The sequence below is a fragment of the Erythranthe guttata genome, chromosome 13 (assembly GCF_056151865.1).
Source record: "Erythranthe guttata isolate IM_541 chromosome 13, IM_541, whole genome shotgun sequence".
In the NCBI taxonomy this organism is placed as follows: domain Eukaryota; kingdom Viridiplantae; phylum Streptophyta; class Magnoliopsida; order Lamiales; family Phrymaceae; genus Erythranthe; species Erythranthe guttata.
The window spans coordinates 16,063,725-16,081,172 of NC_142545.1; the positions used below are offsets into that span (position 1 = coordinate 16,063,725).

Consider the following 17,448-nt stretch of genomic DNA (forward strand, 5'->3'; position numbering starts at 1 on the left):
GTAAAATAATACATAGTTGATGGGTGACTGTAATTACTCAAACAAAAGGAGATTTTCATAATTTGACAATAACTCAAGGGTGGCCGTAATTTGCCCAAATATAAATAATCAGTTTGAAACAGCGGAAGTAGAACGTTAATAACAATTCAATTGATGAACGATGAACAGTTCCCTCACCAATTAGGGTTTTGTTTCTAGATTTTTTCCCCAAAAGTCCTCGTGTCGACCAATTCCTTACGAACTGATGACATTTTCCAAGTCAAGATTGATTTTTTTTTTTGCATTTCTTAAACATCAAACATGCTGCAAAAGTCTCCAATGGCGGCTTGTTTTTTTCTTCCATGGAAGTTCAGTAAATCAGCATTTCCTCTGTTTAGCTTCTACTTTTCTTCATCTGTTGTTCTGTATTCTTCAATGGTCAATTCCCACTTTTTATAGTTCTCAGTTGTGATTTGAGATCATGAAATACGTTAAACTGTTATATACAATCTCCTTGTTCTTTATTATCCATCAATTCTTGTTCGAATCCTCCATTGCAGTTGATACCCTAGTTCCAAACCAAACCCTAACAGACAACGGGACAACCATTGTTTCTCGAAGCGGAACCTTCGAGTTGGGTTTCTTCAGTCCGTCGAATTCCGACAGCCGGTACATCGGAATATGGTTCAAGAATGTACCGGAACAAACCCTTGTCTGGGTGGCCAACAGAAACCCTGCAATAACCGATTCATTAGGCACCTTCTCCATCACCCCCTCCGGTAATATTATCATCTCCAGGGTTAACCAGTCAACCCCTCTCTGGTCTGCTAATTCACCCTCGAGATTAACTGTTAAAAATCCAATCTTGAAACTTTTAGACAACGGTAACCTCGTTTTGATGAGCTCTGCCTCGGATGATAACAATTCAGACAGCTATGTGTGGCAGAGTTTCGACTACCCATCCGACACATTAATCCCCGGCATGAAACTTGGCTGGAATCTTATAACCAATCAAGAATGGTATTTAACATCATGGAAAAGTACTGTGGATCCTTCTCCGGGGGAATATACATACAGAATGAACCCCACTGGTTTGCCTTCGATAATTCTCCGGCAAGGATCGGTTATTCAGTTCAGAAGCGGGCCATGGGATGGTGTTCGGTTCGGTGGGGCCCCCGTTCTGCAGCAAAACACCGTTTTCAAGCCAATATTCGCTTTTGATTCCAAGAAAGTGTACTATGCATTCGAGAACACCGACCAATCGATCATATCAAGATTCGTGGTGAACCAATCAGGGCTAGTGAACCACCTCATGTGGAGCCCGGCCCGTGGCCAGTGGACCATCATAGCTACAATGCAGACCGACACGTGCGATGAGTACTCCAAATGCGGCAGCTTTGGTGTTTGTGACTTTAATAAAGCGCCAATTTGTGCTTGTCTGAGAGGCTTTTCGCCTCGGGTGAGGCAGGATTGGGCGAGGTTTGATTGGGAAGGTGGGTGCGTTAGGAACGGCCCGTCATTGAACTGTAGCGAGCCCACTGGGTTCCGGAAGTTTTCCGGGCTTAAAGTGCCGGATACGTCGAATTCTGAGGTGAATAGTACTGCGAGGAGCTTGGATGAATGTGAGGGGGCTTGTTTGAGGAACTGTTCGTGTGTGGCATATGCTGTGACTGAAGCCACTGGATGTGTTCTTTGGTTCAGTGATTTGGTGGATATTAGGGTTTATGCTGAAGGTGGACAAGAACTTTTTGTTCGGATGCCGTTGTCTGAACTTGGTAAGGCTAATCACAGTTTTAATATGGAGAGTACACTGTTAATTTGTTTGGTTTCTACTGTTCTTTATTAGTTGTTACTGTGTTCAAACAAATTCGAAAGGCTCAAGCAACAAATCCAAGAAAGCAGCTGTGGTTTCATCTGTAACCGTGGCTTTGTTTCTAGCGGTGATGGCTCTGATCGTGTGGCTGTTCATCCGTAGAAGGGCCGCCAAGAACAGAGCAGGTTAGTATTTGGACAAGAAATGTCAGTTGTTTTGAATGTTGTCTTAATGTTTGATCAATGGCTCCTTTTCTAATAACTTCTTGATCAGCACTAGTTTCGGCAGAGCAGCAACGTGATAATTCGGATCAAGAAAATCGTCAAAGCTTCAGAGATGAAGAAGATCTGGGATTACCTCTATTTGATTTTCTCACAGTTTCAGCTGCCACCGATGAATTTTCGTTTTCTAATAAAATTGGGGAAGGTGGGTTTGGTCCAGTCTACAAGGTACACCCCTCTCATCATATCTCATTGTACGAATTTCAGACATTCGTTCCTTAGAAGTTGGTAATGCAGGGTGTTTTCTCGAGTGGCAAAGAGATAGCAGTTAAAAGACTGTCGAAAGATTCCGGGCAAGGCCTTAAAGAATTCAAGAATGAAGTGATGCTGATGTCTAAACTGCAGCATAGAAATCTCGTTAGGCTGCTCGGGTGTTGCATTCAAGGAGACGAAAGAATGTTGGTCTACGAGTATATGCCCAACAAGAGCTTGGACTTGTTTATTTTTAGTAAGTCCTCGAAAGTTCATTTCATTCGGCAGTACTTATTATTGCATTCCCATCTAAATTTCTGCAATTGTGCAGATCAAACAAAACATACATCTCTACATTGGGAGACGCGATTCGACATTATAATGGGCATTGCACGTGGGCTTCTATACCTTCATCGGGATTCGAGGTTGAGAATAATCCATAGGGATTTAAAAGCAAGCAATATTCTTCTCGACAGTGAGATGAACCCTAAAATATCGGATTTTGGTCTGGCGAGAATATTTGGTGGAGATCAAAATCAAGAAAATACGAAGAGAGTAATGGGGACATAGTAAGCAACGCATTGTTCCTCCTCTTCTTAGTTTTCTAACATCTCCTAATTATAACTACTGTAATGATGTTTTTTTTTTTTTGTGTGTGTAGTGGCTATATGGCACCTGAATATGCAGTGGATGGACTATTTTCGGTTAAATCGGACGTATTTAGTTTCGGGGTACTGGTTTTGGAAATACTTAGCGGCAAGAAAAACAGAGGATTCTATCATGTAGATCATGATCTCAATCTTTTAGGACATGTGAGTGAGTTCGAGACTTTTGCGATTTTCTTTAGTGAGCTCTAAACATATTTCTCGGTAATAAATCAGTCGATTTTTTGTCATCTTTTGTTTTAGGCTTGGAAACTTTGGAATGAAGAAAAGCCGATGGATTTTCTGGATGGATTAACGGTGGAGGTGAAATCAGCATCTGCTGAAACGGCGTTACGGTGTATCCAAATCGGGCTATTGTGCGTGCAACAACGGCATGAAGACAGGCCTACGATGTCCAACGTTTTGGTGATGTTAGAAAACGAGCAATTAGCGCTTGCTCAACCTAAACAACCTGGTTTTTATACACAACGAACCGTGATCGACACAGATTCTTCGTCTACAGGGAAGAATATACCTCGTACTTCCAACGAGATAACTGTGACTTTGCTCCACGGTCGATAATTTTTTTTTTATTGTTAGAAATCCCTTAAAAAGAGATAAATAGTTTTGATGCAGTCATTTGAGTACTGAATTGTTTCAAAATTAAATATATTTCTTTTTCAAAATTAACAATTTAGTACAAGAGTTGTTTGCTTGAGGTTGAGCCAAGGCAGCAAAGCTGATTGTGACACAATTGAATTAGTCATGTCATATACAATAGTCAGAGCTGGAAAATATCTCATTGGGTCCCCTCTCTAATCTTCCATTAATCCCACTTTTCTTACTTACTCTCGAGGAAACTAAGTACGATTAATTCTTAATTATGTGTTTATCGAACCTTTTTAGCCTACAATAGTTGACTTCATACGATTTATATCGATCTCTTCGATTGTTACACATCGAGAACTACATTAGATAATTTTACGCACAACTTAATTCAATTATTTACTGAATGTTGAATGTAGCATAGAATAAACCGGCTATTATATGCTAATGATGTGACGTGTCGTTTGGTCCACTTACTGTTTAAGTCAAAGAATGTATAGTAAAATTTTCATTTGCTTTTTTTCATGTTTGGTGATCTAAAACTAATGAAATTGAGCTAAAATTTTGAGATGCAATCAATTAATTTATTAATCATGTAAAATTTTCTACTTAAGTTAATGGCTGAAATTAATTGCTTAAAATTTGCAAATATCACAAAAGTAAATCCATGAAATAATATTTAAAATAAATGGAACATTAAATAAATTGATCCGTTAGATACTACTGTAATAACTCCTTATTCAACCGTTGCGTTTCATCATCTCTTTCACAAGCAGCCTTGAAAAGTTGCAAAAAAAAGACAGAATGTGTATTCCCCAAAGTACCCCTTTGATATAAATATCACTAGTCAAAATTTTAGACATGATTATACCAAATTCAATTTTATTTTATGGCTACTTTCTTCATAAAAAAAGAAGCAAAAAAAAACCTATGGTAAAGCAGAGCTACACACACTAGTATGAATGAGATCATATTGAATTAATTAAAAAGGTTGTTTAATTGTTTTAGGAAAAGAAAAGAAGAGAAAATAAAAGAAAAGAAATTTTGAGGGGCAATATAGTCAATTCACATTGAATACCAGTGTCACAGGCAGAGCTCCACCACCTCACATACACCATATATCAATCCTTCCGCCCTCACAAATTCACAACTCTACCACGGAATATACCCCTCTCCGGTAAAACCTCATAAACCTCTCTCTCTCTCTCTCCTCCATTTTCTCTCTCATCACTCCCCAAATATTCAGCGCAGGAAGGAAAGAAATTTAATGGCGGCTCAGTTACCGGACGATTTTAAATGCCCGATTTCTCTGGAAATAATGTCCGACCCGGTTATTCTCTCCTCCGGTCACACCTTCGATCGCGCCTCGATCCAACGGTGGCTAGACGCCGGCCACCGTACCTGTCCAATTTCAAAACTTCCCATACCGGAACCTCCTTCTCTAATCCCCAACCACGCCCTGCGCAGTCTCATTTCCAATTATGCCCTCGTCTCCTTCCCCAAACCCCAACCCTGCCCTCCCAACCCACAAACCCTAATCCACCTCTTGCTCTCCCCTTCGTCCCAGCTGGGAGATAGACTCAACTCGCTCGATCAGCTCAGCCGCGTCTCCAAGCGCGACTCGGCGATGCGGCGCAGACTCGCCGAGTCCGGGGCCGTCGCGGCGGTTCTGACCTGTATTGACTCGGACGAACCGGGGGTCCAGGAGAAGGCCCTTCATCTGCTCCTCAACTTGAGCCTGGATGACGACAGCAAGGTGGGGCTGGTGGCGGAGGGAGTCGTCGGGAGGGTGGTTTATGCCCTTCGGTACGGTGTGGAGGACTCACGCGCGGTGGCGGCCACTGTGTTGACCAGCCTCGCCGTGCTGGAAGTCAACAAGGTCACAATCGGGTCGTACCCTGATGCAATCCCGGGTTTGGTTTCCCTTCTTCAGATGGGAAACTCGAGGGAGAGGAAAGAAGCAGCCACCGCACTGTTCACTCTCTGCTCTTTCCCGGATAACCGTGTTCGAGCAATTCGGTATGGGGCTGTGTCCATTCTAATCCAGAACGCGAATTCGGGCCTCGAACGAGCTGTGGAGGTTTTGGGCCTGCTGGCGAAATGTAAAGTGGCGCGTGACGAAATGGTGAGGTTTAGAGGGTTCTTGGATACGCTGATAGGAATCTCGAGGAACGGGAGTTCGAGGGGCGTTCAGTACGCTCTGTTGACGTTGAGTTATCTTTGTTGTTATAGTGAAAAGATGTGTCTGGGAGCTGTTAGAGAAGGAGTGTTCGAGACGTGTGTCGGGTTATTGGAGGACGACAATGAGAAAGTGAGGCGGAACGCGAAGAATTTGATTCAGGTAATTCAAGAAAGGAGGGGAAATGTGTGATGATTTATTTATGGTTAGCTGTGAAGAAAATTTGCATCTTGGAGGTAAGTAGTTAGTGTTTTTTTTTTTGTTGTTGTAATTTTCGTCGTTCTTGAATAGATCTTTGTATAAAGAAAAGACATTGAAAATCTGGTTCTTTTATTGTACATTCTCAATAATCATACGAAACATACGGGCTAGGGCTGCGGCCTCTCCTGTTTTTTATGTTACCTCAAAATAGTCGAAAGCTTGTCTCGGAAGTCATTCTTTTGTGGGACTGGTTGTATTCGTATTTGATTTGTCAATTAATGCATGTGCATGTATGTGATCATGTGAGTGCATTGTTTATTTTAGTAGTGAGGATTTAAGTTTTGGATATACAATCTCCGTTTGCTAGAGGATAATATATCGACATTTCCCTTTAACCGCAAATTGGCATATACCGTAAAAGTCGAGTCAAATTCACGACTTTCCATGCTTGATCATGTTAATAGATAGAGATGTGTAAAATTGTAGCTACTGAATCTGTGTAACATAATAATTGTGTTGTGTGTTGCTTTTATTTGCTCATGATTCGGCTAAATGTATCGCCAACCACTATCTGCACTACCATGACTTGATCGAAATACTTAGTTGTTTTTGATGAATTTGTGGCTTCTGAACTTTATTCTCTGGTCCGCTATTCTCGTCGGTGTATCTTTTACTGTGAATGTTGAATGGATTGATAAGTACGATTTTCGTTTAGTTTTTTTATCCCACGAATCATCAATTTTACTTATTTTCGTCGGCCTCTGGAGCACTATTAAATTATCCAGTCTCGAATTTTCTCCGAAGTTATCTATACACAATGTTGCTACAGGTGATCTGTTTTTGAGCTAATTCTTTGTCTTGTTGATCAATTTGTGTCCTAGATTTTATCTAGAAACTAAACCAACGTGAAATTCTTTAAGCCCGTTGTTCCCCACACGTGTGCACGCAAGGACACACGCCCTATTGGTGCAGATCGATTTTGGTCCTATGATTGAGATCTATTTTCATCTTCTGTATATTTTATTTTTTGGTATCCAGGAATATTTCCCAATTGTTTGACTTTTGTATTTCCTTCTCTTGGATTTATTTATTTATTTATTATTATTTTAAATGTGTATTGGATTGACAGTGACGTGTATGTAGTGGCTGCCGGCCTACTAAAGCGATGGGCGGATTACATTAATCAGTTGAAACACCACCGGACATGTAATTAACTAATTATATATAAATCGTTGTTTGTCTTTAATTATTTATTTGGTAGGTTCGAGGAAGTCACCTAAATTAGACTAACATATGCTGTTATCTTTTAATGATAAATATTGAGCTCTGATTTGCTTACTAAATTGTTAGATTTTAATATTGCTTTATTAAATATTCACTTCTCTTACTAATAATGATATGCAATATTACCAAAAAGCACCGAAAGCATTAAATCATTGTATCCTCCATAAAGCCCAACATTATTCATCCACCATGCTCACACTAATTAAGCAATGCTTACTTTTTTTTTTTTAATCTCACATCCAATTTCGTAAACTAATTTTTTTTTTTTTTTGGGAGTAAAGCAATTTTTTTTAAAAACCCAGATGTTCAAACTTCGCCTCATTAATTCTACGGGCAAACCGTTTTTTTTTCTTGTAGTTCGTCTACTAGATAAATTTGGATGAGATCGCAATCTATAATATATGCTAAAGCAAACTTTCGGAGTTAAAGCAAATCACGACTTTTTTTTTCTCTTTCTTTTCAGGATAAATTATATCTTTCGAGCATAGTTTTATTTCAAATACATCGTGTCTACAAACGCAAATGGATTATTAATTTCAATTATGGAGATAAATAAAAATAAAAAAGTTTATATTTTACGAAAAACACACACCACTACTAGTGGTGAACAAATGGTCCGCCCGCGGCCCATTGAAGATGGCCCGTCTAACCCGCGGGCTCAGCCCACCCGGTCCACTATATTCACGGGCCGGCCCAACCGGACACTTAGCCCATGTTATCCTATTTTGACAAACCTCAGGCAAAATATTTAAAAAAAAAAAATCATATAATTTTATAGAATGAGTTTACAAATTTGAAAATTATTTTTAAACCTATTACATAAGTAAGAGATATATTTATTAAAGTATTTTTTTCATATTTTATTAGTAGAAAATAAAAAATAAAAAAACCCATAAACGTAGAAACTGAAAAGTACGTTACGGACCACGGGCCGGTCCAGCCCGTAGAATTATATTGCTGGGTTAGGCGGGCTAAATCCACGAACTTGGTGCGGGCGGTCTTCATGGGCCTGGGCTGAAATTTGTTCATCACTAATCACTATTTGTTTAGTGCTTGGACTAAAAAAAATCCAACAAATTAGTAAAAAACAAAAAGAAAAAATGACATTTAAAAATTAGTATGACGAGATGAATACGTAATGATTACATGGAAGAACAAGTGATGTATGAGGATACGTTATAAATGCCAATATAATATAGTCATTATTTTTGTCCCAAAAAGAAAACAATTATTAAGTTTTAATCAGTCATTCTTCTTATAAGACAGCGCAGCCATGTTGTCGCTTTCCTCTTTTTTTTTTTTTTTTTTTTTTTTTTTTTTTTTTTTTAATATTTAAGCCTTTTAAATTAAAGAGTCCAGAAATATTAATTTTTTTATATTATTTAACTGGGGCTGTGAATCAAAGCACGTCGTAATTGGTGTAGCAACTAACAGTAATTTTGCTTACTGCTAAATTTATGAAAACGACTTCCTATATCACGGGCTAATTTTGGCAACTCAAGGCTTGATTTTAATTAACTCTAATTAATATAATATAATATAGTAGTTAATAGTTAATATGTTGTTGGTTTGAAATTTAAAATTAGTGTTTAGGGGGCCGCCAGCATTGGTTGATTCATCATCTTTCCAATCATACATGCACAAATCGAATCTTGCTATGTTTCAAATGTTAGACTCAACTTACACAATATAATTTCAAAAGCTTTCAAAATCAACTGTTCCTAGATTAACTCTTGTTTTACGGCCAAAATTAGTCATGATTAATTATATAATTGGTTTATGAATTGCACTTAATTAATTAGGGCGCCAAAAATAATTATCCTTTAAGGTATGCCAAAACTTTGCATCATTATTCAGCATAAAATTATATAAGGAGTAGTAGAAAATTGTGTATTAAAAATGCAGGTTAGGTTTGAATAATGTCACGTTGTGGCTAAGCCAATAACAGTCCCTAATCTTGTACCCAAATTCCAATTGGCAAGTACTCCAACATTTTCTATTGTATATATTCCAATTTCCAAGTAGAAGAGGCAAACACTAGTATTATATAAAAAATAAAATTAATTACCTCCTTCTAATTAATCCGAGTCAACTCTTACAATTAGATTTACTCCAAAAAAAAAAAAAAAAAAAAAAACCTCTTACAATTAGATGACGACTACCAAACATCATTAGTGACAAAACACTCTTCTTATTCAAATAATTAAATTAATCTTGCATTTAGATGATGTCATACACACATCATCTTAACGTTGTGTGAAATTCGAGTAGTAAATATAAACACAAGTAATGCAAAGGGTAGTAGTATTATTAGTTCGACTAAAATGTAATTAAATGATAGTATAATTTATTATGAATTACCTACATTTATTATTTTTTTGAGAAAATTGTCAATGTGAACCCCTTCAAATTTCACCCTAGTGATACATTGGAAATATCAATTAATATTAGCGTTTCAAATTTAACCTTAAGTAAGGTAACTAAATATAGAACCGATACTGCGAACCTTGAAATAATATATCTCCAATTCAAGAACAACAACAAAGTTATTAATATTTTTTATTTCCTTTTTCTTTCTTATTAATAAGATTAATAATCTTTACAGCTCATAAAAATTCTTCCTAACAACTGGTAATTTTCACTATAATACACCCCCTTCGGTTGTCATAAACAAAAAAGGAAGATTCCAGATCAAAAAAGAATTTGACTAAATTATCAATATAATCACCAATTATTGCAGTAATAATGACGATTAGCGTGACATCAACATTAACCTAGAAAGATTTAATGAGAAAACTAATGACCACAATTCGAATAAATTATTACATAATCCAAGTCAAAGATTTCTCTTCCCATAAATAAAAGTATCTATATATACCGTAGCATCTCTTCCCCAATTTAATTCATTCACAAACACAAGTTCACAGCAAAACAAAAACAAAAACAGAGCAATCAAAACCTTCATTCCAATGGCAACTAAAGTCTACATTGTGTATGTATCTCTCTTCCAGTTTGTTGATTACTTCTAATTTTTTCCTGTATTTATTTATATATATTATTATCTATTACAGTTACTATTCGACTTACGGACACGTTGAAAGACTGGCCAAAGAGATCAAAAAGGGAGCTGAGTCCGTCGAAGGAGTGGAGGCTAAACTATGGCAGGTACCGGAGACACTTTCCGACGAGATTCTTTCAAAGATGGGTGGCCCACCAAAGAGCGATGTTCCGATCATCACCCCCAACGAACTCGTCGAAGCTGACGGTATTCTCTTCGGTTTCCCGACCAGATTCGGAATGATGGCTGCTCAGTTCAAAGCTTTCATCGATTCTACCGGAGGCCTATGGAGGACTCAGGCTCTCGCCGGAAAACCCGCCGGTATATTCTACAGCACCGGATCTCAAGGCGGCGGTCAAGAGACTACTCCGTAAGTACTACACTACTACTACTTCATTCAACCCATATATAATCTCAATTATTAAATTTAAAGGAAATATTGTTAAATTATCGAACTAGTAATTTAATACGTCTTGACTGACTGACTAAGTAAGGACGACTGATCAAATAAATTATTATTTATGCGAGGTTACTGTATTAGTATTATTATTAATATTAAATCACCGTAATTGGTTGATGTTACGATTGCAGGTTGACGGCGATCACGCAGCTGACGCACCATGGTATGATATTTGTGCCGATAGGGTACACATTTGGAGCGGGGATGTTTGAGATGGGGGAGATCAAGGGTGGGAGCCCCTACGGTGCAGGGACTTACGCTGGGGATGGATCCAGACAACCATCCGATCTTGAGCTGGCACAAGCTTTCCACCAAGGCAAATACATTGCCGCCATCACTAAGAAGCTCAAAACTTCTGCTGCTTGATCATTCTCTATTGTCTATTTGTCTCCTACTACACAGCAACACATGCATCAATTTCATTTTACTTTCTTCTTCTTCTTCTTTTTTTTTTTTTTGTTTTTGTTTTTTAATTTAAGTTTGTGTTCATCGAATAAATTAAATGTGGTGTTTTTTCTATTTAGTATACTTAATTGGATGCTGGTGATTTGTTTGGTTATACTTTTGTTCAAGAACATTCTCAGATCAATGGATTATTGAATTTTATTTTTCTATTTATATTTATTTTGTGTTTTATTATTATAATATATGGGGCTCTTCCTTGTCACACTTGGGCCTGGTATGTTAATTTAAGGCCCATAAAATATAAGTTAGATGACCTTGGGCCGGAGATTGTTATATGGGTCTAAACTAGTTTTACCATTCTTTTTTAAATATCTTTCATAAATGGAAATGTCCAAATTTTAGATAAAATAAAATTTGCCAATTTTACTGGTAGATATAAATTATTATATTAAATAACATAATTTTTATTGGCAATTTTCCAGCGTAAATGTAATATTTGTATCAAGTTATTCTCGGAGCCTATTGCGAATATAATAAAGATTATGTTTATAATATCGAATAGTTTCCTAACTATGAATACACTAAAGAATCTTCGATCGATCTATGAATAATCGTACTTGTGGAGAAATGCCTCACCCTTGAAATTCAATAATATTATATATCAGACGCTCCCACATTTACATAACATTGGAGAAATGAGAATCGTAGTGAATAGTATTTTCATATTAAATATTTTATAGGTGTACTAATTAAATAATATGAATTGGGTGGGTATATAAATAAATACCTATAAAATAATCAATCTCTGTACTCATATGCTCATAATTAAACATATTGTTTAATTTTATTCCACTAATTATAATAATATGTAAGAAGCTCGGGATCTATATATATACACATAAAGGCTTTATGCAAAGCAAATTAATGTTCTTTCACAGCTTCTTTTTGCTGGGCAAAGTACTAAAAACTGTACTTGTGAGTTGTGACAATGAAGCTGGATGCTCCACAACGTTGGAATCAATATATATATATATATATATATATATATACTTTTTTCAAAGTATATTACGACTTAATTTCGTCCGGAGAAAAAAAAAAGAAGAGTTCTTTGTGAAAGGTATATCTAGCCAGAGCTAGATACCAGAACAATTGAATAAAACAAATATTATTAGAATGAGAACATATGGATGGCTTGGATCAAAGAATATTGTTCTATCCGGATAAAAAAAGAAAGTGATGAAAAACGACAGACTTTTGATACACGATCACTTGTTCTTATTTTGATTCTGGTGTGACTCGGCCAATGGAGATTTTGTTGTTAAAACTAGCTAGTTTTTCTTTTTCATAAAGGAAGGTAGTTACTGGTTCCCCAATTCCGATCCATTCCTTCTGCCTCGAACCCATGACCCAATAATCCTAGGTGTAAGTTGCGTATCAACAGACTACCTTGTCTTACTATATACCATGCATGTTTACATATATACATATATGTATGTGTGTTTGCGCGCGCGTGCCACAGTTATAGACAACCTTGTTGGAGTTTTAGGTAGAAACAATTCCTCGATGCCCATAAACAATAATGTTAGCATTTAGCAAAACCCTAACCAATACTCATCAATTATCTTCAGTGTTTCGATAGAGAATTCAACTTTGCATATATATAAAATAACAAAATAGTGGATGCCCCTATATAAAATGAAGAAACAGGAACAAGATTATATATATATAATATAAATAAGCTGCTAAATTCAGCTGAATCTCAGTAATAACTAAAGCTGAATTTAGCACCTGTTCCTGTTCCTCAAGTACCACCTCTTAATGAAATATTAATTGTAGCTAGTACGTAATTCCAAGATTATTACAACTTTATATATAGATATATATATATATCCTTAATTATATGTCCAATCCCTAATCATCATAACATATGCTTGGCTTACATGGTATGGCCCAGGATGGGCTGTCACCTTTTACTTTGTCTTGCTTTTCCTCAAAGCTTTCAGTACTACACAAAAATGCAGCTCTCTTTTTTTCTTTTTTTCCTTTTTTCTTTCCTTTTTTTTTTTTGGTTTATTTGATATATTGTCTAATTATTTGAAGCTTCCTCCGAATGTAGGCGTCCAAAAATCTGCGGGGGTCTGAGCGACGGGGAACGTGCTCGTTACCGGTACAAGGCATAGACCTCGGGTTTTTAGGTCTTGCATTACCCCTTCTTTATCTTCAGCCTAAGCAAAAATATCGATGGGCCATGATTAATTATTTTCAAGCTCTAATTAACATGCATTTATATGTAATTGATTATTGGTAATTTCGGCATGCTCTAAAAATACGAGAAAAAGTGTACCGCAATCATCTCTACTCATATATATAGTACACCAATATATATGAACAGTTTCGCGGACTTTGCAATTATTCCACATGTTGATTAGAAATGAGTGAAATAATTAAATTTAATTCTATAGGTCCTACCTGTAGACGTTGAACCGGAGACGGTCTGTGTTTCAAATACGGTGAACTTAATTCCTGAAAATCAAATTAAACAATATAATAATTAATATATAATACTAGTACCGTAAGTGTGATCGAGAAGTGTATATACTGATTAATTTCATGTGTGATGGATACGTACATTGACTTGATCATGGAGAAACTTGATGTATTCAATAGCTTCATGGAGAACCGATGCTGTATCAGTCTGTAACAGTAATTCGTTAGAAACTTCATTTTGTGTTATTACAACGACCTAGAATCGAAAGTGTCATAATCTTGAAGGAGGATCAATAATTTTTTTTTACCTTTCCGAAAGGTGAAACCAACTGTTGGAGGGCAGTTATTCGGTCCCCAAGTTTCTCTTTTCGAACCTGTCGAAAAAAAGAAAAAGCTGAATTGTACCCTTTTTTTTTCATCCTTCGCCTTGCACGAGTATTGATTTTTTACTTGGAAAGAGAAAAGGTAAAGTTCCCTTTGTAAATCTTTCAAAAAGCTAGCTTAATATTAATCAATTATATTATACCATACCTTAAATGTTGGTAATGGTGATGGAGTTTCGATTCGTGGACGCTTGAATGACGGTTCATTACTCGCTTTCTTAGGCACCGAAGCTTCTTCATTTTGATGCTGCCAATTCGCCAAAAAAATATCGTAAAATTGCAAATTAAAAACCCTAGACAACACTTCTGAATAACAAAAAATAAAATAAAAAATCTTTTATATATATTCATATAAGGCTATATATATATATATATATATATATATAGATATGTACCTTAACACTGAAGCTGGGAAGATTAGGTTTCTTACAATGAAGGGATGACGGAAGAAACTGAGATTGCGACGAAGAAGGCAGAAAACTCGAACGAACATTAGTACTCAAATCTGCAGCTGTGGAATTCCATAACTGCTGTTGTTTGGCAAAAGAGGGATTCTCCATAGGCAATAATTCATTTGAATTCACCTGATAGTTTTCAGCAGACGACGAGTAATTGAATTCCCGGTTATCTAATAAAGATTGTTGGCTTCGAAGAGAGTTCGAATCCGTGTCTTCAAAAAGAGTTTGCAACAAAGACGAATCGTAGCTACTAAACGAGGCTGAGTTCATCAACGGAAATCCATTCGATGAATTTAACTGATCAAAAGTTTGATTCAACGAGTTAATCACGGAATTCGAATCTTGGCTAGTTAAATTACTCGTCGCGGAAATCCAGTCGTTTTCTTGCCAGTAATTCATGCTTGAATCAAGGATATTAGAGTAATTTTGGTCTGATCTCCCATTATTATGTCTGCAACAAGACAAGAAGAAAATATATGAGTTTCTTCAATCAACTTGCAGCTTCCTTTTTTCCATAAGAATATTCTATACAAAGTATATAAGTCCAAAGTATATAATTAATCAAGCATATATATTATATAAAAGTATATATATATATACTTACAGCAAATCTTGATTATTAATCCAATGATCATCTGGACTAATCCCCACCATTTGTAGGGTTTGATTAGGTTTAAGAACATCCTGGATTACTACAGTAGAGCTGCAGCTGCCATCCGATGCTGAGTCAGCATCGCTCGATCTTGTATTACTTTTCATGTTCGTCGTCGTCAGATCGCGATTTGCCAAAGACGAACACAGCGACGATGAACTGTACGTATTTCTCGTTGAATTATTCCACCAGTTTGCTCCGCCGCCACATACTCCGCCGTGAAATAACTCTTCTGCCATGGCGGCAGTTGCCCTTCTTCTTGATTGACTCTTGATATATATAAGTGTACAATATATATAATACACCTGAAATTAAATCTTGCCAAATTTGAGCTCAGTTTTATATGGTTTGTGATGTGTATTAGTATATATATATAGTATATATAGTGTATATATATATATAGATTTACATGTGAATCAGGTGAGTTGAACTACAGGAATCTGGTGGAAACCCTTTAATGTAAGAGAGATTGTGATTAGACAATCAAGATTAAGGAGAGGGTATATTGGATTAATTATATTTAATTATGAGATTAAAAAATTAAGAGAGGAAATTATATTGGGTAGAGAATTGTTCTTCTGGATATGGTATTGAAAGAGAATTATTAAATTATTAAATTATTATTTATGGCTGGCTAGCTGCTACTGCTGCATCTTTGATTTGATTAATCAGTGTCTAATTTTTGTTGCTTAGTGTAAAGCATAAAAATTCCCTAGTTGCTTATAAATAAAGGGATGTGGTATGATTGGATTTTTTTTTAATTTTTTTATTCTTTTTGTATATTTTTTTATTTTATTTTATGATTTTTTAATGTGGCTCGCAACGTCACTTTTAGGACGAATAATGTACCTTTTTTTTGGGTTGTTATTAAAATTCTAAGGTCGAAAATTGTTTATACTTTATAGAGGTGAACCGGAATTTCAGGACCATTTCCTTATTTCATTTTCATGATGATTGTATAATTGTGACATATATATAAATAAAAACATATACTTGATTTTATTAATTCGGAGTATTATTTACTGGTTGATAGAAAAGTTGTGGGCTTTATGGTAACTACTTTCACTCTTGGCCCCATATTAAATACTTTTATTCTTTTTATTTTTATTTTTATGGGCAAATATCACTTCACCCCCTTAAAAGGACATCATTCTTGCACTTTCCCCCCAAAAAATATAGAAAAGATACAATTCCCCTTCAAAGTAGACAATTTGTTGCACTTTGCCCCAAATGTGTATTTGGTATAGGAGGAAGGAGACTTCTTGAATACACCTTTGAGGCAAAGTGCAACAAATAGTATATTTTGAAGTGGGATTGTCTCTTTTTAATATTTTAGGGGGGAAAGTGAAAATTTTGGTTTACTGAGGGGGTGAAGTGCTATTTTCCTTTTTTATTTTATTAATGTCTATAGTAGAAAAATCTATACTTAATGGTAATAATTATCTTTCTAAATCAACCTTTAGCTGTTGTTTTTAATAATCTTATAATAACGCTAAACATTAAATGGGAATTGCTCCGGAAATTGGTGGTAACTTATAGAGTTGAAGTTCGGAAGCTCAAGAATTTAAATATACTAGCATTTCTTTTCCCGTGCGATGCACGGGATCGTATTTTAAAAGTGAAAGAAAATAATAAATTTAATACATAATAATAAAAATATAATACACTAACATTGTAAAATTTAAGAAAGTACGACTATTCATATTTTATATAACATTAGTTTTTTTACGTAGTAAGATTTATAATTCAAACAAATAAGTTTAGAGTTAAAAAATTGAATTTATATCTTTATCAATTAAGATTTGAGATATATTAATGTAAAATAGGAGATTGAAACCGGGAGGATTCTTCATGGTTCAGTGTCAATTTTGATAATTATTAATATAGTTAGAAACTTAATACATAAAAAATATTAAAAATAAATAATTATTAAAATACTATTAGGGTTTCTTAGGGGTAACCTAGTGTTTCTTTCTTTTATATATAAGATTAAAAAGAATGTCTCTAATCTCTAATTATACATGAATCATGAATGTATTGAGTATACATATTCTGAAGCCTATTAAAGGCAAAATAAATTGAAAAGTGCAGCAATAATAAATTAGGGTGAGAAAACTATGAAAATTTCAACTGACAATTAATAAAAGTGTTCCAAATTCCCATTAATTAAAAAGCTAACCTGTCTATTTTAGAGGTAGTAGTTAGTTGCATTAGCTATATTTAGCGTAATTTTTGTTTCGAAATTTATACTCAAGTTTTAACAACATAAATTGACAAATTGACAAAATGACTAGATGATGGGATTGGTTAAATTTCTTAATCACAAGCTTTTAAATGTCAAATATTAATGCAAAAGTCAATCGATA

At 35.4% G+C, this 17,448-nt stretch overlaps 4 protein-coding genes across 6 annotated transcripts; 3 read left to right on the forward strand and 1 right to left on the reverse strand.

Annotated features, from left to right (window-relative positions):
* Nucleotides 1–97: 97 nt before the first annotated feature.
* On the forward strand, nucleotides 98–3,595 carry LOC105968356 (G-type lectin S-receptor-like serine/threonine-protein kinase At4g27290). 3 transcript variants are annotated; one of them, XM_088811656.1, is made up of 7 exons: nucleotides 98–1,754; nucleotides 1,855–1,977; nucleotides 2,066–2,241; nucleotides 2,311–2,521; nucleotides 2,597–2,834; nucleotides 2,927–3,077; nucleotides 3,174–3,595. In XM_088811656.1, the coding sequence occupies exons 1-7, from the start codon at nucleotides 461–463 to the stop codon at nucleotides 3,489–3,491; spliced, it is 2,511 nt and encodes an 836-aa protein (XP_088667782.1). In that variant the 5' UTR covers nucleotides 98–460; the 3' UTR covers nucleotides 3,492–3,595. The 3 variants fall into 3 exon arrangements, with proteins under 3 accessions (XP_088667782.1, XP_088667783.1, XP_088667784.1); XM_088811657.1 differs by having other exon boundaries at nucleotides 144–1,754; nucleotides 2,072–2,241; XM_088811658.1 differs by having other exon boundaries at nucleotides 144–1,754; nucleotides 2,081–2,241.
* A 789-nt stretch (nucleotides 3,596–4,384) lies between these two features.
* PUB8 (plant U-box 8) lies at nucleotides 4,385–6,125 on the forward strand. Its single transcript, XM_012993884.2, has one exon. It carries the CDS (start codon nucleotides 4,783–4,785, stop codon nucleotides 5,884–5,886), a length of 1,104 nt encoding a protein of 367 aa, XP_012849338.2. The 5' UTR covers nucleotides 4,385–4,782; the 3' UTR covers nucleotides 5,887–6,125.
* A 3,891-nt stretch (nucleotides 6,126–10,016) lies between these two features.
* LOC105968486 (NAD(P)H dehydrogenase (quinone) FQR1) lies at nucleotides 10,017–11,315 on the forward strand. Its single transcript, XM_012993121.2, has 3 exons — nucleotides 10,017–10,171; nucleotides 10,251–10,607; nucleotides 10,829–11,315. The coding sequence occupies exons 1-3, from the start codon at nucleotides 10,149–10,151 to the stop codon at nucleotides 11,061–11,063; spliced, it is 615 nt and encodes a 204-aa protein (XP_012848575.2). The 5' UTR covers nucleotides 10,017–10,148; the 3' UTR covers nucleotides 11,064–11,315.
* Nucleotides 11,316–13,182: 1,867 nt separating this feature from the next.
* On the reverse strand, nucleotides 13,183–15,454 carry LOC105969160 (uncharacterized). The gene is made up of 7 exons (XM_012993903.2): nucleotides 15,035–15,454; nucleotides 14,368–14,881; nucleotides 14,121–14,219; nucleotides 13,898–13,963; nucleotides 13,732–13,797; nucleotides 13,572–13,625; nucleotides 13,183–13,327 (listed from the first exon to the last, which is right to left on the reverse strand). The coding sequence occupies exons 1-7, from the start codon at nucleotides 15,319–15,321 to the stop codon at nucleotides 13,193–13,195; spliced, it is 1,221 nt and encodes a 406-aa protein (XP_012849357.2). The 5' UTR covers nucleotides 15,322–15,454; the 3' UTR covers nucleotides 13,183–13,192.
* Nucleotides 15,455–17,448: the final 1,994 nt, after the last annotated feature.

Coding starts and splice junctions, on each gene's coding strand:
- LOC105968356 (XM_088811656.1), top strand. CDS start 461: ATGAAATACGTTAAACTGTTATATACAATCTCCTTGTTCTTTATTATC. Junction 1,755..1,854: donor GATGCCGTTGTCTGAACTTG/GTAAGGCTAATC, acceptor CAAATTCGAAAG/GCTCAAGCAACAAATCCAAG. Junction 1,978..2,065: donor GGCCGCCAAGAACAGAGCAG/GTTAGTATTTGG, acceptor CTTCTTGATCAG/CACTAGTTTCGGCAGAGCAG.
- PUB8 (XM_012993884.2), top strand. CDS start 4,783: ATGGCGGCTCAGTTACCGGACGATTTTAAATGCCCGATTTCTCTGGAA.
- LOC105968486 (XM_012993121.2), top strand. CDS start 10,149: ATGGCAACTAAAGTCTACATTGT. Junction 10,172..10,250: donor GCAACTAAAGTCTACATTGT/GTATGTATCTCT, acceptor TATCTATTACAG/TTACTATTCGACTTACGGAC. Junction 10,608..10,828: donor GGCGGTCAAGAGACTACTCC/GTAAGTACTACA, acceptor TTACGATTGCAG/GTTGACGGCGATCACGCAGC.
- LOC105969160 (XM_012993903.2), bottom strand. CDS start 15,321: ATGGCAGAAGAGTTATTTCACGGCGGAGTATGTGGCGGCGGAGCAAAC. Junction 13,964..14,120: donor CACCATTACCAACATTTAAG/GTATGGTATAAT, acceptor TTTTTTCGACAG/GTTCGAAAAGAGAAACTTGG. Junction 13,328..13,571: donor CTCCGGTTCAACGTCTACAG/GTAGGACCTATA, acceptor ATTTTTGCTTAG/GCTGAAGATAAAGAAGGGGT.